Source organism: Mytilus trossulus, chromosome 1, assembly GCF_036588685.1.
Source record: "Mytilus trossulus isolate FHL-02 chromosome 1, PNRI_Mtr1.1.1.hap1, whole genome shotgun sequence".
NCBI lineage: Eukaryota > Metazoa > Mollusca > Bivalvia > Mytilida > Mytilidae > Mytilus > Mytilus trossulus.
In genome coordinates this window covers 86,190,134-86,216,908 of record NC_086373.1, presented here as the reverse complement: position 1 = coordinate 86,216,908, position 26,775 = coordinate 86,190,134, and the positions used below count along the sequence as shown (strand labels likewise).

General features: G+C 31.7%; 1 protein-coding gene across 2 annotated transcripts in view; it reads right to left on the bottom strand.

Annotated features, from left to right (window-relative positions):
* LOC134687888 (tyrosine-protein kinase ZAP-70-like) overlaps positions 1-25,820 on the bottom strand; it is a 56,730-nt gene extending 30,910 nt beyond the window's left edge. Inside the window, exons 1-5 of one of the 2 annotated variants that reach the window (XM_063548349.1) lie at positions 25,738-25,820; positions 22,387-22,576; positions 21,467-21,607; positions 20,357-20,472; positions 17,768-19,630 (exon numbers count right to left, since the gene is read on the bottom strand). In XM_063548349.1, coding sequence (XP_063404419.1) covers positions 19,549-19,630; positions 20,357-20,472; positions 21,467-21,607; positions 22,387-22,576; positions 25,738-25,796 — 588 coding nt within the window. In that variant the 5' untranslated portion in view covers positions 25,797-25,820 and the 3' untranslated portion in view covers positions 17,768-19,548. Of the gene's footprint in view, positions 1-17,767; positions 19,631-20,356; positions 20,473-21,466; positions 21,608-22,386; positions 22,577-25,737 lie in introns of those variants that run through there. The other variant, XM_063548356.1, reaches the window with a different exon arrangement.
* Positions 25,821-26,775: the final 955 nt, after the last annotated feature.

The window sequence follows — 26,775 nt, the reverse complement described above, 5'->3', positions numbered from 1 at the left end:
CCAAATATAGTAGTCATTATTTCAAAATAATTTTAATAGAACTGATTCAAAGTGATAATATAATCGAGGATGATTTAGTGCGTTCAGTATGCATGCATTGATAAAATGAATGAAGCGAGGTTCCTTGATTCCCGACAGCGACCGAGCATCAAAGCAATACAAGACTGAAGATTTTAAAATATATATTAGCCAGGCGAATGGTTAAATGATCAAAGTAAAGTCATTTTACAATTTTTAAGTCACTCAGGGGCATTGAGTCGTTTTCGTTGAATGAATAAAACAATAACTTTATATTGTTATAAATTGTATGGACAACCCTCTGATTTATTGCAATTAGAATGTAGGACAAATCTGAATCATATTTTTAACTGGTAATTAAGCGGTGTGTGATTAATTATCTCCATGTTGAAGTTATTTCCTGGATATTGAATTGGTTCAACTCTCATAGTAATACTGTTAAAACCGTTCCACTAGATAATGAAGTCTTTGGCGTTTTTTTTATACATAACAACCAGATTGTTTTAGAATATATAGTTATATATACAGGAGTATAATGAAAAAAAGAGCGCGAAAGATACCCAAGAGATAGTCAAACTCATTAATCTAAAACAAACTGACAACTCCATGGCTAAAAATGAAAAAGACAAACAGACACACAATAGTACACATGACACAACATAGAAAACCAAAGAATAAACAACACGAACCCCACCAAAAACTAGGGTGATCTCAGGTGCTCCGACAGGGTAAGCAGATTCTGTTCCACATGTGGCACCCGTCGTGTTGCTTATGTGATATCAAATCCGGTAAATAGTCTAATTCGGTAGGTCACATTCATAAAAGGGAAGGGGATTGTAGTTACGACGTAAGGAACATATCCGATATCATTTGTGAAACGGTTATTCCATAACGGTCAACAAAATCGTGATGGCGTCCGTAAATTTTACGAAGGGATGATTTCAACTTCAATATTTGAAGCTCTTGGTTTAATAGCTTCCTTGTGAGCAGCAAACCTCTATCAAGAAAATCATGATAGTAAATGCAAGCACGGGAATATCGTATCGATTGGGAGATATATACACCGTATGCAGGTGCTGCTAGAATGTTGCTACTTAGTAATGGAAAGTTCACAATTGGAAAGCTGAAATCGTCTCTTTTGTCGTAAAGTTTTGTTTTCAACCGACCCTCATTGTCAATTTCTAGATGAAAGTCAAGATATGTAGCCAACTTAACTGTATCTGTAGTATCCTTTATCTCTTGTTCAATGGGATAGATGCCTTCCACATAGTCGCCAAATTTTGAATTATTTAGTGAAAGAACATCATCTATATAGCGGAAAGTAGAGTTAAAGGATATTGCTAACTTCTTATCTTTCTTCCTAAGAAGTTTCTGCATGAAATCAGCCTCATAATAATAAAGAAATAAATCGGTACAGTTTGTTCCCATTGGAATGCCCACAGTCTGTTGACAAACACGTTTTCCGAACGAATCAAATATGTTGTCAATCAAAAAATCAAGCATCTTGATAATATCAGTTTCTGAGAATTTTTTGTTTGAATCAGAGTGATCCTTCACAAAGTAGGATTTATTCCGTCCTAAGACAAGATACTTGTATCTACGTTGACCATTCATTTTTATGAAGCAAAGCAATACCAACTCTTTCAATTTGTCTTTTAGTTTGGAATGTGGAATATTTGTGTAAAGAGTAGAAAAGTCAAATGTTTTAACACTGTTACAATATGAAAAAGAGTTAGATTGTATGTAAAGATCTTTGGAATTTTTAGTTATCCACATCTGATTCACGCCACCTCTAGAATTGTTAGTTTCATAATAACTTTTAAGCCCGTCTTTGATTGCTGATAAAATAGATGTTAATAATTTAAAAACAGGTTTCGTGGAGCACTTGGAATACCCAGCAATATACCGTTGTTTGTAAGGACACTTATGTAGTTTAGGTATCCAATACAGTGCTGGAAGATCCCGTTCACCATCTTTGGTTGAAATTTCAAAGTAACAAAGAACAGACCTATGATTATCCAGAGTTTCCTCTTCGGTAAGTGTCGTGAGGGTATATGTTGAGTTTCCAAGTGAAATGTCAATACCTAATTCGTTTATCAAGCAGTTAATGTAATGACTTTTACACACAAAACCTATGTTATTTGGGGCTTTGTCTGCGGGGAAAACAACAAATTTATCATGGAGGTCAGATAGGTGTTTAGTATCATTTGGGTCTTTAAAGATTGATGTAGCATTGGCATTGATGGACCCATTCCTTTTCTTAATTAAGTAAGCCAGACAATTGGCGAGTTAATTTTAACTAAAATACTGTAAATACACACATTCTCCATTTTAAGCATTTTTTATTTATCAATATATTCACGCAAGACGAGTCCGTGTCATTTTTATAGCCCCCATTAAAATCGTTCAGCTGTACTTTTTAGCTCACCTTTCCTAAAAGGAAATGTGAGCTTTTCTCATCACTTGGCGTCCGTCGTCGTCTGTCGTCTTTAACACATCTTTCAAGCATCTTCTCCTCTGAAACTACTGAATGGATTTGGATGAAACTTAGCATGATTGTTCCTTAGATTATCCTGCACAAAGTTTGTGCTTCGATTTTTGATCCGTCAAAAAACATGGCCGCCGTTACTTGAAATAGAGCATAGGGGTCGAATGCAGTTTTTGGCTTATATCTCAAAAACGAAAGCATTTATAGCAAATCTGACATGGGGTAAAAATGTTCATCAGGTCAAGATTTATCAGCCCTGAAATTTTCAGATGAATCAAACAAACCATTGTTGGGTTGCTGCCACTTAATTGGTAATTTTAAGGAAATTTTGCAGTTTTTTGTCATTATCTTGAATATTATTATAGATGAAGATAAACTGTAAACAGCAAAAATGATCAGCAAAGTAAGATCTACAAATAAGTTAATATGACCAAAATTGTCAATTGACCCCTTGAGGGATTATTGTCCGTTAATGACAATTTTTCACAATTTGTTCATCATATTTTCTTACTTTAAAAAAACTTCTCCTCTAAAACTACTCAACCAAATTCAACCAAACTTCAACTGAATGATCAGTAGGGTGTATAAAATAAAGTTTGTGTTTTATTTTCTATTTCGTCAAAAACATGGCCGTCATGGCTAAAAATAGAACACAGGGTAAAATGCAATTTTTTTGCTTACATCTCAAAAACTCCCGCATTTATAGCAAATAAGACAAGAAGTTGAAGTATTTATTAGGTCATGGTCTACCTGTCCTGAAATTTTCAGCCGAATTGGGTAACTGGTTTTTCAGGTATAATGCCCCTGAATTGATGATTTCAAAGAAATTTTGCAGTTTTTGGTTATCATCTTGAATATTATTATAGATACAGTCAATTTAACCAAAATTGTCAATTGACCCCTTAAGGAGTTATTTCCCTTTTATGACTTTTTTCACAATTTGTTCATCATGTTGACTTACTTTAAAAAATCTTCTCCTTTGAAACTGCTGTATCAATTTCAGCCAAACTTAGGCTAAATGGGTTTCAGAGTATCTAGTATAAATTTTATATTCACAAGTTATTTCCTTGTATGTCAAGAAACATAGCTCCTATGGCTAAAATAGAACATAAGAGAAAATGATTTTTTTTTGCTTTTGAAGAAAATAGGACGATCCAAAGAACATTTAAATAAATTAAAAAGCCAAAATAATCATTGGTGAGAGATTTAATCAAAAAAATTAAGGTGAGCGATTCAGGCTCTTGAGAGCCTCTTGTTTACCGTAAACGTCGAAAACGAGATTCTCCATTTATCAATTTTTTTATTTCTTAGACCAATCCATGCCAAATCAGCACCTCAGATCAGAACGAAATTTGGTTGTATCATACATGTTATACATAATTATTAATAATTCAATTTTGAATGTAACACCTCATCTCATTGACTGATTTTTTAAACGTTCAGCTCATTGACATAATTTTGTCATGTGACCGTCCTCGATGTTTTCTTTTTTTATTTTTTCCTTATAAATGCATTTAGAATTACGTCAAAATGTATGGCTGTACATTTTAGTTTCTGTCTATTCGACATATCACAAACAATGTGGTTCATGTCTAATTTTTGGTACACAATTTGCCTAAATTTAAGTACTTTGACATGCAATTGCTTTTGGAAAGTGATCCAGTTTATTGTCAATAATTATCTTAAGGATCTATGGATTTTTCAAAGTTGGAAAAAAAGTTTGTTTCCAGTTTTTGGAGAAAAAAAATAATTTTTTTTTTTTTCACCAAAGTCTTCAAGCTAAAACCTTATTTTTATCATTATTATTCATGACAGCGATGTTCATTTTGTTCATCCGTTAGCTTTATACAGAAAACCGCCGACAAATAATGTATAAATTCGTATCTGACAAAAAACAACATTGTAAACATAATAACAATGGCGGCCGTGAAGACAAAATTTTGTTATATCGGAATCGATTCCGGAAGCGGATAAGGGTAATTCCGGGTTTCGGCGATCAATTACAAAATAAATCCAAGCAGGTGAAAAATACATATATGCATGGTAATTGAATATAAACACTAGAATTGTAAACCAAAAGATATGTTGAAAAGAAAGAAAAGGCAGAAAAATATTTTATACAGAAACTCAAAATTACTTTTTGACAAATCTTAATTTAAAAATCCAATAAAACGTGACAGCTGGGAGCAGTATATCTAACAATATACATGCTCATGGTTACAGTTTACATTTTCTTTATCAGTGATAAATGATGAGAATGCATGTGAGATACTTTTAAAATGTAATCATTTTACTGCAATTTCGAAGGGTTATTTTTTGTCCTGAATTTTGAAGGGTCAATTAACGATTGAGATCCCCACACCAAAACAATATATATTCATGTATGGGCCAATATAACTAATTAAATTGAATATAGGGGGAGTCCATGGGGTCACCCTACCCCCTCCTGTTTGAGAACTTGGAAACCGATGAGATTCCCTCCCCTAAACCATATATATTCATGTATTAGAAATATAACAAATCAAATGAAATATAGAACAATTGCCTTAATAACTAAATCATAAGATAAACATAAAAGTACTTTATAGGAATGTTTAATGTTAAGGCAACATTGCCACAGTTTTCATAATTACGTTTGCCTTGGTTTTTGGTTAACTGCCTTCAGCGCTTACAGCGCTTTGATTTTAACTAAATAATGCAGCTAGTTTTCTCGGTTGAATTGTTTTACATTGTCATATCGGGGCATATTATAGCTGACTATGCGGTATGGGCTTTGCTCATTGTTGAAGGCCGTACGGTTACCATAGATAGTTGTGAATATAAAAAAGAAGATGTCTGTGTCATTTTGGTCTATTGTGGACAGTTGTCTCATTGACAATCATACCACATCTTCTTCTTTTTTTTTATATCAAATGTAAATATATAACATTAAAAGGAATCCAAGAAATAAAAGGAATCCAAGAAATAAAAAGAATCGAAGAAATAAAAGGAATCCAAGAAATAAAAGGAATCCAAGAAATAAAAAGAATCGAAGAAATAAAAGGAATCCAAGAAATAAAAAGAATCGAAGAAATAAAAGGAATCCAAGAAATAAAAGGAATCCAAGAAATAAAAAGAATCGAAGAAATAAAAGGAATCCAAGAAATAAAAGGAATCCAAGAAATAAAAAGAATCCAAGAAATAAAAGGAATCCAAGAAATAAAAGGAATCAAAGAAATAAAAAAAATCTACTGGCTTGTATTTGAATGTTTCATATGGTGAACTAGTGTATGTATTTGAAGCACGTCTTATTTTCTTCTTCCTATAGGATTATACTCTCTTGTACATTCGTTTTATATCAATTACAACACGATTAATTATTTGATGCAAAAAAAGGTAATACAAATACGGATATTTTTTTAGAATTGAGGGTCATCCTTTATTAATTACGGTCATCCTTCACAATATACGGTCATCCTTGTTATATATGTTACGTTCATCGTGAAAATATTTTGATGATGATTTACGGTCATCTTAGCAATTTTTTCAAATCCAATTTCCTCTTTCATACACATTTCTCGGTAGTAATATGTGATTTCCATGTGAATCTTTTATACATTTGAATGTATTTGTTGTAAAGAAAATGATATAGAAACACTTTAACATACAATACAGTTACTGACCTATTTTTCATCTGACATCATGGCTTGGGATGACATGGTCATCAGCTTTACCCCGGTGTTAAATGTCCCTATTGTATTGTCAATTTTAAGTACAGGTTGAGCTATAGGTAAAGTTTTACAGTAACACCCATAGTCAACATAATGTACATGTATTTGTTTTTATTAAATGCTTATAAAGATAGGTTAGTTAATTATATTTCAGATGAACCAATGATTATGTTATGTTGATTATATATGATTCGTAATTGCTGTTAAATTTATTCAAATAATTGATTTTGCTAGTTTTCAAGATAAAAGAGTCAAGATAACCAGTAAATAAAAAAACAACGTTTGGTCATAAAGGTCACAATGCAATCCAAGTTGCAGGCTTTTCTTGTAAAAAATCAGTGACATTGCTTGTTGATGGCTTTCTTCTGGCTTGATATCTATGCTCAATGTATATCAACCAGATTTGGGAGATATTCATCATTTAAACAGTGACACATGTATATGATGTTTTTCTACACAGCATGAATAGAATGAAAATAGTTTCTGAAAAGAATCTGTTGCTAACCAGAGTAATTGAGCTATTAAATAGCAAATGATTCCCTCAACTTCATTAGATTTATGAATCAAAAGGTTGATAAGTGGTTTCAAAGAACAGTTCTTGATATGAAACATATAATGTGTTCTTCATAAACATTCTATTTGCAGTTATATCAGTTAGGAACATCTAAGCATAATTTTGACAAAAATTTCATGTATGTGGCTAAACTGTTTTAACCTATAAAAGGCACATCTATTGACAAATTGATACACAACTATCGTCTTACAGATCTTGCATCTTCCTGCAGAACCAATTATTTAACATAGTCAAGACTCCCAAGTAGATACAATCCACATTTGCTTAAATACTGACCGTGTCAAAAGAATTTCTATTCACTTACAAATTCTCATTTAATTATTTTAGTCTGGATTATAAGTTTCTACACAAAGCTAAATTCCACATGTGTTTAGTTTTTTTAACCATGCTGACTTCTATAAATAAATAAATAATTGATAAGATACTTAGGCCCCTCCCATTTCCTTATTGGCTTAATTGCTCTCCACGCGGATTTCTATCTAGGTAAGCCCTGGCCCTTATGTTTAAATATGAAATTCCATACAAAATATTCAAGCAGTTTAATCTGTTGTTCAGTGGTTGTATTTTGTTGATGGGGTTCATGAGTGTTAAGAGTAATTTTTGAGGCCCTTTGTAGCTTGCTGTTCAGTGTGAGCCAAATCTTAATGGTGAAGACCATACTTTGACCTATAATGGTTTATTTTTATACGACCGCAAAAATTGAAAAAAAGTAAATAGAAATCTATGAAACAAAAAAGGAAGGTTGGGATTGATTTAGGGACTTTTGGTCTCAACAGTTTAGGAAAAAGGGGCCAAAAAGAGCCCAAATACGCATTTTCTTGGTTTTCGCACTATAACTTTCGTTTAAGTGAATAGAAATCAAAGAAATGTAAACACAAGGTTTATGAACACAAAAGGAAGGTTGGAATTGATTTTGGGAGTTTTGGGCCCAAAAGTTTGGGAATTAGGGTCCAAAAAGGGGCCCAAATAAGCATTTTTCTTGCTTTTCGCACAATTACTTTAGTATAAGTAAATAGAAATCTTTGAAATTTACACAAGGTTTATAACCAAAAAGGAAGGTTGGGAGAGATTTTGGGAGTTTTGGTCCCAACAGTTTAGAAATAAGGAGCCCAAAGGGTCCAAAATTAAACTTTGTTTGATTTCATCAAAAATTGAATAATTGGGGTTCTTTGATATGCTGAATCTAACTGTGTATGTAGATTCCTAATTTTTGGTCCCATTTTCAGATTGGTCTACCTTAAGGTCCAAAGTGTTTAAAATTAAACTAAGTTTGATTTTAACAAAAATTGAATCATTGGGGTTCTTTGATATGCTGAATCTAAACATGTACTTAGATTTTTGATTATTGGCCCAGTTTTCAAGTTGGTCCAACTAGGGGTCCAAAATTAAACTTTGTTTAGTATCAACAAAAAATTGAATCCTTGGGGTTCTTTGATATGCTGAATCTTAACATGTATTTATACTTTTGATAATAGGCCCAGTTTTCAAGTTGGTTCAAATTAGGGTCCAAATTAAACTTTGGTTGACTTCAACAAAAATTGTATATATGGGGTTCTTTGATATATGCCTAATCTAACCATGTATTTAGACTTTTGATGTTTCGGCATGGTTATCAAATTGGTCCCCATTGAGGTCTAAAGGGTCCAAAATTGAACTTTATTTGATTAAATCAAAACTTGAATTCTTGGGGTTCTTTGATATACTGAATCTAACCATGTATTTAGAGTTTGGATATTGGATCATAATAGAGGTAATGTCCAATTTAAATTTTAAAGTATTCAAGTTTAAGTTCTAAGATCACATTCATTATGTGTCAGAAACCTATGTTGTGTCAACTATTTTATCACAATCCAAATTCAGAGCTTTATCAAGCTTGATGTTGTGTCCATACTTGCCCCTATGTTCAGGGTTCGAACTCTGCGGTATAAAGCTGTGCCCTGCGGATCATCTGGTTACAAATTGTGACTTGGATGTAAAGTTGTCTCATTGGCACTCATACCACATTTTCTTAAACCTATGTTAGACAAACCTTTATAGAGTTTTACTATACTGTGGATTCATCAATTTATGCAGATTGAGGAAAACTTGTATTCCAGGGTGTATTTGGTTTATAAAAAAAGAAGATATGGTATGAATGCCAATGAGGCAACTGTCCACAAGAGACCAAAATGACACAGACATTAACAACTATAGGTCAATGTATGGCCTTCAACAATGAGAAAAGCCCACATCGCATATTCAGCTATAAAAGGCCCTGATAAGACAATGTAAAACAATTTAAACAAGAAAACTAACGCCCTTATTTCTATAAAATCAAAGCGCGAAAGCGCTGTAAAGGCAGTTAATTACAGGTTGTGTGTATTTCTAGTCCAGTTATATCATTATCTTCCATAGAACAGAGGTGGTTTGTAGAATTTAAGATTTAGAGTTCTTTTGTACCTTAGTTCACCTATACATGTATCTATAGTCTACTGTTAAAGTGTTTACAGTATATTTTCTGTGCCTCGCCATGAAATGCATTTTTAGCCATGGCCTTGTCAGTTTGCTTTAAATTTATGAGTTTGACTGTCCCTTTGGTGTCTTTCGTCCCTCTTCTTTAGACATATAAGAACATTTCCTTTTCAATATTAATAGACTATTTTTAATTATTGATTGTATACGCATATTCTATGACTCCCATAAAAAAAATAGTTCACAAAGATTGACTAGTCTCTGTACTGTGTGTATAGCAAGAACATAGTAACATAATGGTAAATGTACATAGTAACATGTCAACTTTTTTGATGACCATACCTGCCAACTGTCAGTATTTGCAGAGTATTTCCCCCATCGAGCTTGAGGCTCCCAAATGGAAATTTTGTAAGAGCAATTTTGTCGACTATTTAAAGAAAACAATTAATTCAACAATGGCTATAAGCTTGTTAATGCAAGAAGAAGCCAAAAACCACATTAGAATATATTTGAAGGAAATCCATGACAATCGCCCCATTAGCAAATAGCCCCACTTTTTCACTAACTCGCCCCACTTTTAAAAAAAACCTGCCCCAACCTGGATTACCAAATCGTCCCACTTGTGAACTGTGTTAAATCCCGTTAATATTACTCCTGCCAACTCGCCCCACCTAATAGAAAACGATAATATCTAGATAAATATATTATTAACCAGGAAGAATTTAGTAATGCCAGCTCGCCCCACTTATGTAAAAAGATGTTATCCCGTTGTATATAAGTTAAATTCTGTTAATATAACTCTTGCCAACTGGTCCCACCTAATGGAAATCGGTGTAATCTAGATAAATATATTATTAACCAGGATGAATTTAGTAATGCCAACTCGCCCCACGTATGGAAAAAGATGTTATCCCATTGAATATAAGTTCAATTCCTTATATTGTATTATGATACAATTAACAGGTTTCTTTTCAATTGTTATGCAAATAACTAAGCTTCAAAACTTACATTTATTCTTCAGTATATATCAATATTAGTAATTAAATTAATTTTCGGTTTGTTTGTATTCTGTGTAGATTAGTTTTCATTAAAGTGGTGCGAGTTTTTATTCTTAATTATATATATATATATATATATATTAATCTAAAAATTACCGTTTTTTTTATAAGTAGGGCGAGTTGACAGGAGTAATATTAAACAGGGTTCTCGCTAAGGCGAGACCATGAGTCCTGGACTCAACAAAATCTGTCTGGACTCACCATTTTTAAAACTGGTGAGTCCACAAATACATCAATATTGAAATATTTTGTATAAACTGAACACAGTTACCATGACTCACCGTGGCCAAAAATGACGAGTCCCTGGACTCGCCTTCAAAAATCCTTAGTGAGAACCCTGATTTAAAATGATTTAACCAATTTCACATGTGGGGCGAGTTGGCAGGAGTAATATTAAACATGATTTAACCAATTTCACATGTGGGGTGATTTGATAAATCAGTTTGTGGTGTTTTTTTAAAAAGTGGGCCGATTAGCCAGTGGGGCGACTTGTCCTGCTTCCATTTGAAGGCCCCCTTGAAGGTTTTGTATGACTATATGAACCATCTTTCACGTAAAACCCCCATGTGCATTTTGAAAAGTTGGCAGATATGTTTCTAACTCCAGGCAAAATCTACCGGTATGAATGAAAAAGAAGTTTTCAATTAAGGCTCTGTGGCCATAACAGCTGTCTCATTAGCATTTTAACCACTTCCCATATTTGCAATTAAAACAATAGAAGAAAATTATTCAACGCAAAAACAAAACTTACTTGTAAATATGAAATTCTCTTTACGGTATGAGTTTTTCTCCTTGTTTGAGAGCGTACAGTAGTACCTGTAACTGCTTATACCTATTTCTTATTCACTTTTGCTTGATAAACTCACTAAATATCATATACATTGTACCACATCTCCTTATTTTTATATGCATTCCAATAACATGAACAATTGTAATTCAATTCTATATATACCAAAGCAAAATGAACTGCACCACTTTCATTCACTAGTATGCATCTTTTGGCAAAATACAAGACTTTATTCTTAGATGACACAATTAATATAATATATATTTATTGATAAAAAAATAAAATTTAGTATACAACTCTTTAACGGTATAAAAAAAAGCACAGCTGTGTTATAAATTGTGAAATTTGTGCTGAAAACATAGACATTGATGGTATTTGAGTAATTCCATATGTGAAGCTCAACATTAGCTCGTCAGTTGGTGGTGGACAGTTATAGTTCCTTTCTGCAGGGTAGGATGAATGACTTTTCAGGAAAACCAATTTCACAAATCAAAACTTTCCTCTAGCATGTCTAGATTTCTCCTACAATATTCATCCAGTTTAGTTCTTTTGTTTTAATTGGACACCGTCCTGATTTTTAATTTTGCAAACCATTCAGTCTCCTGCTTGCAAATGGTGCATGAAACTAGGATTGGTATGGCAGTAGACAAGTCTCTTTAAAGTGGGTTTGTGCCCTGAAAAAAAGTTTTATAACTTAAGTTTAATTGAAACTTGTGCAACACATATACCTACAATGTAAATAACTATATAACATAGAAGAGAGCATCATTCGTGTCAATGTTTTGTTCCTGTTTACATTGTCATTGATATTTTTTCAGAAAGCCTGAGGCATAGCTCATGAATTCCTGTCATTAGACATTACATCCTAAATTAACATAATTAGTGCTAGAATGATTATCAGTATGATATACATACACTATCATTGTACAGCCCAAGTCTTCAGTATATATAATTGTTGCATTCATTCACTCCTGTGTTCAGTCGTTCAAAAATTTCTAAACATCAACAAATGAACTTTAATAACAACAAGAACACACTAGAAAAGATACGTACATACAACCCGTGTTTAAGTGTATTTGAAAGAGAAATAAATCTGGTTAAACGATGTAAAAAGGAGAAATATATCTGGTTAAACGATGTATAAAGGAGGGAAAATTGTAGATATTGCATTACGATGCGTTCTACCTATATAGCACGTGGATATGTTTACATATTTAGACTTGACCCAGTATGACCCGTACCTTGTAGGTCACCGCCGTCGTTTAAACACTTGACTACAGTCGTGTATAAGCTAGACAATAAAAAGCTTAAGCCTGTACTTTTGTGTGAAGTAAATGTGTTTGTTCTGTACATTTATATTGTTTTACCTGATAGCAAGAACGTATATCTATCCGTTTCCTTCTCAATTCACTTTGTCAAATTCTTCGAGCTTCTTCAAAACATACGTATTACTGCGCCGGAAGTGAAAAAAATATGAGAAATCCTCGTAAAATAGTGCTATTTTCAATTTTGTGGAATCCATTTTGTTATATTAATTATACAAAGATAAAAAAAAGTTACGATTAATTATGAATTTGCATATCATTATACGGAACGTTTATGGACTATTTTTTAAGTCGGTCATTTTGGCGGTAAATCATGTACACATACACACGTAGATTGGCTGGTACCCGATTGTAATGTTACACATCAAATATATCAAATAGCTAATACCCGGAACGTAGTACCGGGAACCAGGATAATACGTAGATAACATACATAACTAATACCGAAATTGAAAACGCTTTACGGTTTCTCGTTCATAAACCGAATTCCGCTTTGAATTATAGAAGATGCAATATTAATCATGTTCAGTCGACTTTTCATTGTTATATCAACGTCTGAACTAATTAAAGAATCTTTAGATGTCAGATAACACTTGAAATTGACCCGACCTCTTTCCACACGGAATATACAAATAATGATAGTTTGTAGTCAGGTTGACTGCTTATAATGCAAAATACACACTTATAACAAGTTCTATAAAACGAACAATACACACTGGTCGTTTCTTTAGTCCCCAATGTAAATGAAAGAAACAAAAACCATATCATACCATAAAAAGAAGAGGAGAAATTCGAACATTTCCGGATCTATTTCTGGCCAAAAGACCCCCAGCATGGATTGCGTATAAAAAGATGAACCTCATGACTTAAAAGTCAGGCCTTAAAGCACTGCCTTTAAAAATGAACGAAAAACAAATATGTAACACATTAACAAACGACAACCACTGAATTACAGGCTCCTGACTTGGGACAGGCACATACATAAATAATGTGACAGGGTTAAACATGTTAGAGGGATTCTCTACATACAATTTCGGTTGAAAATGTGTAATTAATTCAACATTTGAATTCATGGTTCACCTGTACCCACAGAAAACAAGAAAATTGGTATCCAAAAAATAATATTAATGAATCCACAGTACATAAACAGAAGACATATACTTCCTGTAGATAGACCCATGACCAATATTGTTGTACTGTTTAAAGTTACTAAGAAACTGACATCATTACAAAAGATGCTATACCACAAAATTCTAGTATAAGTTGCATCAAAGGTCATGATGAAATAAGATTAATTGGGTGTCCTTATAGAACATTTTTGAAACATGTGATGAAGTAGTTACTAATGCATGTAAGCAAGAATTGCATTTTTAACTTCCAAGTTGTAACTTCTTATATGCAATGAAACATTCTGAGAAATTGTTACAAAACATATACTGGACAGGTGTAAACTTGTTCATGCCAAGTATCTCTTTTTTGAAACAAAAGTAAATTCCGCACACTTTTTTTTATCATTGCCAATCCAACAGAATATTGGAGGAATACAATGGTGATATTACTCTATTTTAGGGAAACTGCATACACACCTTAGAAATTTAATTCTCATGTTTTAAACAACAAATAATTGACATAAGAAAGTTCCCTTTCAATTTTATTTTTTTTTGGCTTTGTGGTTCCTGAGTTACTGGACTTTAAACTTTTTTACTTAGGCAATTTTTTACATATTGCTCAATAACCCAAGTATGCCAGAATTGTTTTAAGCAAAACTATGTTATGCCAATTGGTGTAATGGGCACTAAGTAAGTAAGTTATGTTATTGTTGGGTTCGATAAAAGAAAGCTCCCTTTAAATTTGTCTATTTTCTGGTTTGTCATTTCAGAGTTACAGGGCCTTATCAGATTTTAGTTAATTAGTTACATATTGTACTTTAACTTGAATTTGCTTTGATTGGTTTACTGGAAACTGAGCATAATGGTTGAAGTTAGGAAACATGACAAATAGTTTGATGAAAAAAAATTCCAACCATTCCAGTTATGAAACTTTTACAGTCAGCTAAATAAAGGCATTTTTAAAATGTCATGCATAAGCTAAGTAGATCTAGTTTGCTTGGAATAAATTTAAACTTAGTACATGTACTGTTGTTAAGATTTTTTATTGTAGACTGGCTTTTGTTTTGACAATTTTCTGGTTTGTCATGCCAGACTTATGTCAGTAGTTTCACAAGAATTAGTAAGTATGTTTAGTTCAATGAGCACTGGCAATAGATCAAATTTACAAATAAGGCTAAGTGATCAGACAAGTACATGTCTTTCCTCTAATAAGTTTTAAACAAGAGTGCACACGCTGAAATGTCTCGCCTTCTTTACTTATCCTTGATATTATTTTGATAGACCTAAATATAAAGCTTGCAAGGTACACACATACCAAATAAAGCTATCCAACTACTTATAATAAGATAGAATTTAACATTATGAAAAAAAGTAGTCACTGAACCATGAAAATTAGGTCAAGGACATTGGACCTGTTACTGACGGAAAGTTCGTAACATGAGGCATCTATATACAAAGTATGAAGCATCCAGGTCTTTTACTTTCTAAAATATAAAGCTTTTATGGTGACTTGAATAACACCAGTATCACTCAGATTATAATTCTACCTTGACAGGTAAGTTTGTATTTAGCCTATAAAATACTTATTTAGCCTTGAGAATTGAAATGTCAGTTTATCCCATTAATACAATAGAAGTATATAAATTTGGCTTTATGCCATTTACCTTGTCCAAAATTAAGGTCACTTTATTGTTATTGTGATATTGTTAAAGTACAAAAGAACCCTATATTCTGACCAATACTGAAAACTTTGTGCATCTTGATAAAATTGTTAAAACTCTGTTAATGTTGAATTTTTTGGGTTATTTTCGGCCTTTTAATTACATATTTCTTTACATGGTAGTTTTTTTTTTCAAATATAAAAAAAAATATCTGCTTGATTTTATAGAAATATACTATGCTTGCAGGTTATCTATTACACTGTCTTGTTTATACAGAATATTATTTAGTTGCAAAATATTTTAAATTAAACCTGATTTTTTTCTATCTTTAAATGTGCATTGAAGGTTAAAATAATCATAATGTGAACAAGAATGAAGAAAACATCTTGGACCCCCAAAAAAACATCATCAACCAGACTATAAAATTCCAAATTTTAATTTATTATACTAATATTAGTTGAAATCTCAAGTCACTGTTTTGCATGTTAACAATGTAGACATCTAGGGCAAGAAACAATCAGTTATACCAAACCAGTTTGACTAGATCATGATGTCTAGTTTAAAACCAGTTTGACTAGATGTGCCCTATATTTTGACAATGTAAATGACATAAGGACCTGCATGGGTTTTTTAATATTTGTATCTTTAAATTTTTAGGGCATTTTTCTCTTACTAGCCTTAAAAAAACCTCTTATTAGACTGTAATATTCTCTTGAAAATGATTTTATTATTTAGTCTTTCTGTTACAAGATTATTTATCATTTCTATACATTGATCATGATTATATTAATAGTATTGCATGACAATTACCTAAGTTACCTTTTTATTATGCACAGTTTTTCTTTAGACTTTTACACCTTATTAAATTATTCTCTATTCTTTATTTTGTTATTTATTTTTTATTTTTTTATTGTATATTTTTTGTTGCTATTACATGTATTCTCTATTCTGTAAACCCCATTCTGACCCTTATAGGTAAACTTCTATTGTGATAAACTGACCTTTCAATTCTCAAGGCTAAATAAGTATTTCATAGGCTAAATACAAAGTTACCTGTCAAGGTAGAATTGTAATCTGAGTGATACCGGTGTTATTCAAGTCACCATAAGAAGTTTGCTAACGCCCACGCTGCAGCCGGATCACTATCCCTATGTCAAGCTTTCTGCAACAAAAGTTGCAGGCTAGACAAAAAGTAGTACAATTGTAGTTAGAAATTCATTTATTATGAGTAAAATACATAGTAACATCAAAACTCTGAAAAACATAACAAAAAATGGTTGGTTAACTTGTAAATACATAATAAAATGTATTGCTCTATTTTCAAAAACACTAGCTATTCAACAACACAGGGTTTTGTGTATAAACTATAAAATGTCTGATACTTCAGTAGATTGACAAGGCAGATTTGGAAGTTTGGTTTCCTGTTTTTCCTATAGAAAAGTTTAGAATGAGTTGTTTCCCTGGACTTCCATTTTGGAGTGATGCGTTGTTGATTTTCTAATTTGAAAAACCAAGTTGAAACATGCGATATGAGTTATATACAGAGATCCTTACTAGATTGTTGTTATGAACCAAATATAAACCAAAAATCATTTAAATGTTAAAAAAAAACATTGCAACAAAAGGGAAGTAACTCTTGCTCAAATTGTGTCATCCTGTTTAAAAATTTGATGCCCAAAATAATTCCTATGAACTCAGCAGAGATAGATTGGGCCCAGCACCCCCCCCCCCTTTTTCTGGGAAAAATTTGGTTGATTATATAGGAAATCACTGATGCATGACTGGAGCAGGCCCCCTCTTAGGCAGTCAGTGGGCCTCCACTTATGAAAAATTCTGGATCTGCCACTGCTCAGGTTAATGACATACAGGTAAAAAGTATGGTGAATTAAATAAAAAAAATATAGCAATTAAATTAAATGTTATCCACATAAATCAAGTTGTAGATATAATAATGTTTACTACCAGAGTTTTTTTTATATAAATTAAGATTTAGTGTAATATTATATGTACAGCTGAACACTTTATTCTCATTGAGAACTGTATTAGTAATGATTAGCAAACATTTGTTCATATAGAATTTTTCAAGATATACACATATAAATATTTACAGGAAAAAAAAACCTGACTACAAAATATAAATAAGTAAATAATTCACAAATAATTTGGTGGGACAAGTAAAAATACTAGTAACAATAGGTTAAAAGATAATACGAGGAATATCATAAATCGAGCCATTTTTACCATGTCTGATTTTTGTCAATTTTAAAAAGCTCTTTTAGATTGTATTTCATTTAGACTTGGTGTCCATTCAATGCCTACAGACATTTAAAAAATAATAGCAGTATCATGATAAAGAAATAAATCACTCACTTTCACACATTTTTTCTTGCTTCATTTCAAAATTTAATTTCTTACTGTATGTTTATGTACATTGGAAGATTTCTATCAAAAAGGGTTGTCTAGCTTTTTCCTACTGTAAAAATCTATTGTAAAAGTATGTGGAATGTTTATTCATATCACAATTGTTGTATCAAACAAAACAGGCAAAATAAGTCAATAAATATTTTTTTTAAATAAAATAGAATGTAAAGTACATCAAATTTTATTTGGGAAATTTTTTGTACACACCAACAAATTAATAAGCAAATGTGATTTCTTGAATAATAAAACTCTAGCAAAATTCTAAATAAAGCCAGGATCCCAAAATGATTAGAATAAGCCCCATTGCGTGTTTAAAACAAATGATATGAAGCCTTTAATAGCAGCAAATCAAATCTATGATTCTTTATTATCCTAATGTTGATTTTTTTTGCAACTATTGTTCCCATGTCTTTTTCTAAACATTTGATAAAAAATGAACATTTCAACTAATATAATTCTACTTATGAATAACTATAGATGATCTAATGATTGAAGAAAACATATGTTTTATGCAAAATAAAAAGTTGTTCGAAACTCATATTTCACAAATATAAAAGATTGTGAAATTCATTATAAAAATAACTATCATACAAAATTCTCAATTACAGTTTGTATACAAAAAGTTCTTTTAAATTGTTATTTTGAAAAAAATAAAAAATTTCCCCAGTATCTGTTGATGTTTACCTAACTCTAAATTTTGGAAAATTGAATTATGTGTTTTAAAGCAGAATTAATTAATGAACGATTGGTTTTTAAAGGAGAACACCACAGAAAACAAAAGCTATTGTATTTATTCAATGGGACACTTAACTTAAATGGCCAGGAAAAAAAACAGCTGATTCTGATGACAGGTTTTGTTTCCTTTACATTAACACTTGAAACATATGAACCATTCATATATAATTATGCACAATGATGATGAAATATCATATCCACAAGCCAACATGTAAATGAAATATGAATATGTCATGAAATGACTGCTTTTGTAGCACCAGGAATGAGGACACTATGAGATATCTTAAGAAAAAGTATAATTACACACATAAAAAAACAAAAGTGTCCTAATTATATACTAAAACAGTTCAAATGCTGAAATTTTTCTTCAATGTTAAAACCACATGATCATTGAAACAAGTGGCCCACTAGTGCTGGTACCACTCACCTAGTGAATATTTTGACAGTTTGCTAGAACTTTTATATGCATATACCTTAGTAATACATTTTATTAATGTTCATTTTTGCAATTTGAATATCTAACCTAGCTCCTAGAGGTTTTATTGATGGATAACATCCAAAACTGAAAAAAAAACAGTAAATAATTTTCCACAACAGGTTTTCAATGTAAACAATGTAAACTTTTCATTTCTACAATTTCATCAAATAAAAATTTAAACGTAAAAAAATAAATTGTTGATGAGACAATGCATGCAAGATCTTTTTATTTTAAATTGCACAAAACTTCTCTTTGATAAGTCTTGAAGAGAGATAAGTTTGAAAATTCTAGAAACAATCAATTCTGTTTTATCTTGATTTTATAACAAAATTAGAGTGATCCCAGCCATTTAAAATGCCCCCTCCCCCAATCTAACATTGTCGAGACAATAAACTAATTTTATTCTGAAATGAAGGTGTAAACTGACATTTTTTAAAATATTTTGTACAGATTTTATATCAAAACATATATATCCTTTCTGATATTATATGCATGTCAAGATAAATCATCCAAGTTCTCCCTGCACATACTAATAACAATTATATCTAAAATAACAAAACTTGTAGTCAATGTCAGTAAGGCGTGTATAGTCTGGCAAATCATTACAAATCATTTACAAATATATTCTATTTGCAATAACAAAGACAAACAAATATTACCATGTAAAGTTTTAAAAATTAACAATATTGGAACAATACTGGTATGATCTTATTCATTTTCTAATAAAAAAAAATCACTTATTTAAACTCAGCAGTCTCTGTTGTTGATATTTCATCTTATGGTCAATTTCTTCAAATGTGGGTCGATCTTTTTTACTACAAAAACATAAAGAATACTTTTTAAATTGAGCTTTCTACTTGTAACATGTTAGGAATCCAGTTGGTTGAATTTCCATTTTTTATATGACATTTTCAACCAATCACTACGTTTTGGTGTACACTTTTGAAAATATTACCCAGGATGCATTAGATTCTTAAACACTGAATTAGTAAGTTGGTCAATTAAAGACGATGTATGTTTAAATATTGTTGTGTAATATGTATGTCAATCAATATGTGACACAATAATACAATAGATTATTACTATTATTTGTTACTAAGCTGTAAGCATATGTCTGATTCATTTGTCACTTTGAACTATAAAATATGTATCAACCATATTAGAAATTGAAAAAAAAATAACAGTTCCTTCTTGACTACTACTGTTGATTAATTATTATTCTTTGGATACCAATTTTTCGTGGGTTTCATGGGTACAGGTGTACTACAAATCAAATTTTTAACAAATAACAGATTTTCAAAAGGCTTTATATACAGAGATTATCAAAACCATGAAATCAAATATCCACGAATATGCAAGTTTTCGTAATCCACAAAAATTGATACCCACGAAAAAAAAATAATCCACAGTATTCATTTATCAAAAAAAATAGGCATGAATTTTTGAAAGAATTGAAGAAGATTACTATTTTACTATTTTACTACTGTTTCTGCTGTCAAATACTTCCTCCCTGCTTAGGAATTATACTGGAAATTACTTACTCATATTGCCAACACTCCAACATAATTTCATAAACTTGCTCATCACAAAAGTCTGGTTTCTGTAACCTTTTTTCGTCTTCTACCAAAAACTTCAGGATCTCATTTCCTTTCATTTTCTGTGAAAATCAATAGCACCAAAATTTAGAAGAAGAAAAAAGACAATAGCTGTACACCACTGTTCAATAGTCATAAATGATTAAACTAAAACAAATCCAAGCTTGTGATAACATAAAAGTTTATATTGGGATAACAGATATTCTATATCAATTTGCCTCCTTTAACATGTTTAAGACTGTCATTTGTAATATACACATCTTTTAATATGTGATACAAACTTATAACATTAAATGTGAGGAAATCATTTTACCATTTTTGGCTTGCTGAATGATAGAATTTTGTAAATACAGAAACATGATCTTGGCATAGGCAGAGTTGCAATCTTAAGGATGTACTTAGGTGAGGTTTTGAAATTTGTGTCAGATATTCAGACTCCTTGGTGTTTTCCCATATGATACAAGGTAAAATATTTTTGCCCCATAACACCTACTTATCTTTGAATATAAGACTTAATAGCTCATAACAGGTCATTTGATAAAGTTTAAGCAGAGTCTTGATTTTCTTTCTTTTGATTTGAGACCCATATAATACCAATGCAAATATAAGGTAAAGTTTGAGTCAACCTTTTCCCGCCATATTTTATGAATCAAATATCTGGAAAGGAGCTCCATGACCTATCGATATTTTTAGCTTATTTTGATCCTTAACTTATACTCTTCTAACCTATAGTAACAATTTCAAACTATTGATTTATTTAATTTCATCTAATATCACCTAAGTACATCCTTAAAAGATTTGTTGCAGAAGCAAAATATTTTTGTGTGGATAATGTAAGGGTCCACTGACAACTTATGACAAATGATTGGTCCCAAAATATGAGTGTGAAATTAAGTCTATAAACTGCTGAATTTAAAAAAAACAACAGTGCCCTTGACTCTAACCTTTACTGCCAAACTGCTTGATAGCATTGATATACTATAAGCCTAGTTTGACTTTGTTGAAAATCAGCTAATAATATCAAATGCTATATTTTAATATTACATTACCACCTACCCTGTAAGGTTTTTCACCATATGAAGTTGCCTCCCACAGTGTTACGCCATAACTCCATACATCAGATTTTGCATCAAACTTCCAATAGTATACACATTCTGGAGCATACCACTTTAATGGCCATTTACCAGCTTCTTGGGCCTGTTTAAGATAAGATATCAGTTAAATTGGTAGGAAATAAGACAAGAAATTTCAATCTTAAAGAAATAATAGACAATTGTCCATACATTTTTCAATAAAAAATCTACATAAAAAAATGAAGCGTAAATTTTCCCTTAAAAATAGTCAAAACTTTCAAAAAATAAACTTAAACGGCAGGATAAGAGGGCTTAATTTCTGAACTCTACAATAAGTTTCCTAAGCTTCCTATGACTGAATTTATGCAGTCTACAATCATTTTGATCACAATACCTCATTAAAATTCCTTAATTTGATATTTCTTAGTTATTGGCCTTGAACTAGCTTTTATTAACAGTGAGTAGGTCTTTCGTGTTTAGTCTCTTTGTAAGTTAGTTTCTATGCATAATGTCAAGCTGTCTTCAACTGATGTCTAAAACTTTTTATTGAAGTTGCGCTGTTGTACCACTGTTCTAGGTTTTGAAAGGATATGGCTTGTAAATAATTTTAACCCTGCCACATTCTTTATGTGCCTGTCCCAAGTCAGAAGGCTGTTATTCAGTGGTTGTCCTTAGTTTATGTTTTCGAATTTAGATTTTTTTTTTCATAAATAAATCATTCTGTCCATTTTCATATAGGGGCCTTTCTTGCTTACTACATGTTATGGATTTCTCATTATTGAAGGCCATAAGGTTGCTCATTTGGTCTTTGGTGGATATTATTCTCATTTGCAATCACAGCTTCTTAGTTATATATCAATAACCCCTTCCTCCTTTCCACCTTCATTATCATTTCATACCTACCTTGTAATAATCATTTCCAATGTTGAGTGCTTTAGACATACCAAAGTCACTTATTTTAGCAGAATTTTCGGACACTAATAATACATTTCTGGCAGCTAAGTCTCTATGTACATAATTTTTAGAATGAAGATAAGCCATTCCTTGAGCTACCTGCCACATTAACTGAACAACTGTTGACTGCTTCAGTTCTCTGTAAAGATAATCAATTTATTAAGAACAGACATCAAATAATATCCCTGTAAGATAAACAACAAACAGGAAAATGTTTTAATTGTGATGATTTCTATGTTTCTACAAGTGTTACAATTATCTCATTTGTTCAATGAGTTTTATTTCAAATACTCAAATGAAGTATACTACCTTATCAATATAAAAGTGTTAAAAGCTCCCATATTAGTAATTTGCACCAAAGTGGGTCATCAGGTGCAAAAAGAGTCTATTTTGCTGATTTTTCGTCCTTTCTCCTGACCCAGAAGACCCAGGGATGCTGGTAAAGGTATCCAGCTGTAACCTGCATGTAGAGTGGACTCTAGTTAACGAATTGACCCCAACAGTTGTTAGGTCGGAGGGAATCTGATCTTGGTTCAGCAGTCTACAGAAGGTCATTTGGACCCAAAATACTGAATTTCATGATTTTTGCCGATTTTTGACTTCAAATGGACCCAAAACCAAGGCTTCCAAAACGGTCATATATTCCGGACATGACCGGAACTTTTATAAAAAGACCGGCTGCTCTCAGCCTCAAACGGTCTAATAGAATTATTTTTTTCAAGACATTTTTCATAAAACGGTCATTTCAATTTTGAACAACTTTCGATCATTTAAAAAAATGTCCGTTTGGGTTTTGGACATGTCCGCTTGGGCATACTATTTCACAAAGATATTTCGGTCATAATTGGGTTTATTACAACAGATGCAGCATATTTAAGATTCTTTGAAGTGTCTCAGTTAGTCTAATTCTCTGGGAACATAAATGTACGGCTTGGTCTTTAGCTTGTGTACATCAATAAAAAGTAGAAAAAACATGTTTTCTTTTATTTAAATAACAACAAGCTGTCAAACAATTATCCCTTCAATAAGTTATATTGAAGCCATAAATCATTCACTGATTACAGGTTTGGTACCTTTGACGAGGTGTCCTTAGCTTGTCTCTTTATCAAAAGAACTAATGATGCATAACAAGGTACACAAAGGTGATCAGGTAACGAGGTCAAATATGTAAGCGTGTACTGAACAACATCATATTTAATGACGCTTTATAGATATTATTTTAAATTAGCATTCAGTTTAACAAAAGTTCCTGATATTTAAAAGTGATAATTTAAATAAGTATATTTTTAAATGAATAAGTATGATATCAGATATATAAATTTTATTTGACACTGTACATCGTGTTAAATACTGGGGTACTACAAAGGGGAAAATTAATTGAAATATATATTAAAAACACCAAGAAAAGCTCCGATTTCCAGACAACAAAATTTTCGAAGCATTCTCTGTGTTTGAACCGTCGAACTTTCCGAGTAGTGTTGCCGACCTTCCTCGCTACGGTGAGCAACAGTTAGAGTGTCTCGGGGACCATTATAACTCAATCAACCAAGAAGAACTACAACTAGAATGGGGTATACTTAAGTATTTGATCTTCAACAATTATAAGTGACTTTCGTTTGCCGATCTGTTAACCGCCATTATTTCTAGAAAAGACCAGTTCCCTAATGCAATTTTTCTAATGGAAATTTCACGTATTTTGCCGGTTTCAAGTGTCGAATGCGAAAGGGGTTTTTCAAGGCAGAACATTATTAAGACAAAGCTAAGGTGTAGTCTGGGTATTGATGCTTTAGATCAACTTAGAATAAGCTTAGTAGGTGTAGATGTTGAAGACTTTGACCCTGTTCCTGCAATCCGCAAATGGCAATCCGTTCGTAACCGCCATGTGTATCAGAACAATGCATTCAGCAAGCTGATGAATATTAGATCTTAAATTGGACTAAGTGTAATCTTGTGCTATGATCTGTGCTTCTTTTCAATGAACTCATTGTAATATTTATTGCTTGTGTTTGTCAACATTGTGCTATTATTGTTGTTATATGCTTACATAATATATCATGTTGTTATTCATTAAATTATTAATCAACAGAGTATGTTTTTATTTATTCTTGATTTTCTAAATCCGGTTCGAAAATTGTACAACAAAAAAAAGTTTATCACTGTTCAGTAGATTGTACACGGTTTAAAACAAGATCCTTCATTGGGCCTCTTCAATGTTATCTATAAATACCGCAAGTTGTAAAGGTCACGTGGTCAGGTAATCAATACACAAAAAAGAAAAGTATCACGTGTATCAAGCTGTACTACAATAATAAAGTCAGTTGTCATCAACAGTTTTAAATAATATGGCCTTAATTAACAAGTGTAACTAAAGTACCCACAGAGAGAAGATAGATTATTTAAACAAAAACAAAAACATGAGAAAAGTCAGGTACTGAAGCTGACTTATGCAATGCTGGTTCCCGATACACAGAAAAATGACACAAAAACGAGGAAAATATTTTATTCATTTTAAGAATAAAGACAACAAAACAGTTATAAATAATTTATTGCATATAACACTTCTAATTACTTAGACACATATAGCTTATGCATCCTTCAAGTTACATTTAAGAATCCAGCTGATCATTGACCATCAAAAATATTTCTTTGTAAAATGTCCGGCTGTCGTCAGGAAATTTTGGAAGCCCTGCCCAAAACCGGAAGTAGTTGTTCCCTATGCGTATTTCAATAATAATAACGATCAGTAGTTATATGTCTGTGGGTTTGCACTGTTTTTGCAAGTTGTATGCCTCTGAACTTCCTGTGTAAGATACAGATGTGAAGCCCACCCCTTTTAAAAACGAGTTTTAGCCATTTCAATTTTCCAAGTCCGTATTTGTACTCAAAATGCTACTTATATATGAGAAATGTGAATATGGATAGCCTCAGGTGGACGGAACATGCATAACTTTTAAAATAAGTATCATAAAGTTGACTTCTAAAAGTATGGAACGCCATTGGAGCAAATAACAGTTTTTTTAGTACGCCCATCATATGACGGTCACAGCATGGTAAGGGTTAATATTATTGGCAGTGAAGAGTATGAGACATTCCAAAAACAGCTCCACCTTCAATCTGATTGTTTCTTAATCAGGCCGTCTCCTATGGAAAGAATTGGAACAAAAGCTTAAAGATTTTCTAAAAGTATATCTTCAAATCTATTTGAAAATGAAACACAATAATTTAATTTTTTCTGTATGCAGATTTGAGCAAAACCCTAAAAATACATTTTTTCCTCAATCAATGAAAATTGGTACTTACTTGTGCTTAGCTAAAAATGAATTTAAAGGTCCACAGGGACATAATTCTAACACTAACATTATACAATCTGCTCTACATAGACCTAAAATAATCAACATACTTAATCTTATTTCAATAATATAAATTTAACAGATTCAACATCAAAAAATCATTTGAACACACACTTTATTTCGTGTTAAGTCCTTCCAAGCCTATTTCATGACGATATAATTTTGCAATTTTCAAATTTAATAGATGTAGTTAAATAAAGACTCCAACTTTTACATGTTTGTGATGATTTTTATTTGTGTAATTTTTCTACTTGCGAAAGTCATGAAAATAAATCACTCGCACAAATTAGTTGGATTACAATACATTGGTCTTGTATGTGCTTGTCCCAAGTCAAGAGATTTTACTTGGTTGTTGTTTGTTGCTGTATAACATACAATTTTTTGTGTGTTTTTTTTTTCATAATTCAGGGTGTTAGTTATCTTATTTGAATTGTTTCACATTTGTCATATCTGCCATTACTTGCTATGTGATAAAGGTTTTGCGTATTGTCTACAGCCTTAGGGTGACTTATAGTTTTTGACTTTTACATCATTTGGTATCTGGTCAAAAGTAGTCTCATCATACCATAGCATCAAATTTTTATTTCTAATTTCAATTATGGACTACTTATATTTTTCACTCACCTATCATTCTGACAATTCTTTGATGAGTCAAATTTCTCATCAAATCAGCCTCATTTAATATCTGAAAAGGTAAGTTTCCACTCATTAAAAAGTTTAAAAAAAAAAACACAATAATTATGCGAGAAGATTAATAATGATGATGAATAAAGGCTGCTGAATGTTCAGCCGTAATTAAATGAATATTCAAGGCGCTGACATGTTAATTTATCCGGTTTTTTTACTTGACAAACACCTTGAGCTAGATTTATAACAAGCTTGTTCACAAGGTAACAGTCTACGGTAAGACATGTTACCTAGAGTAGATCCATCAATTGTGGATTGTTTGCACTTCCTTTGAATAACAGACTAGAGTTTTCAATAAAAG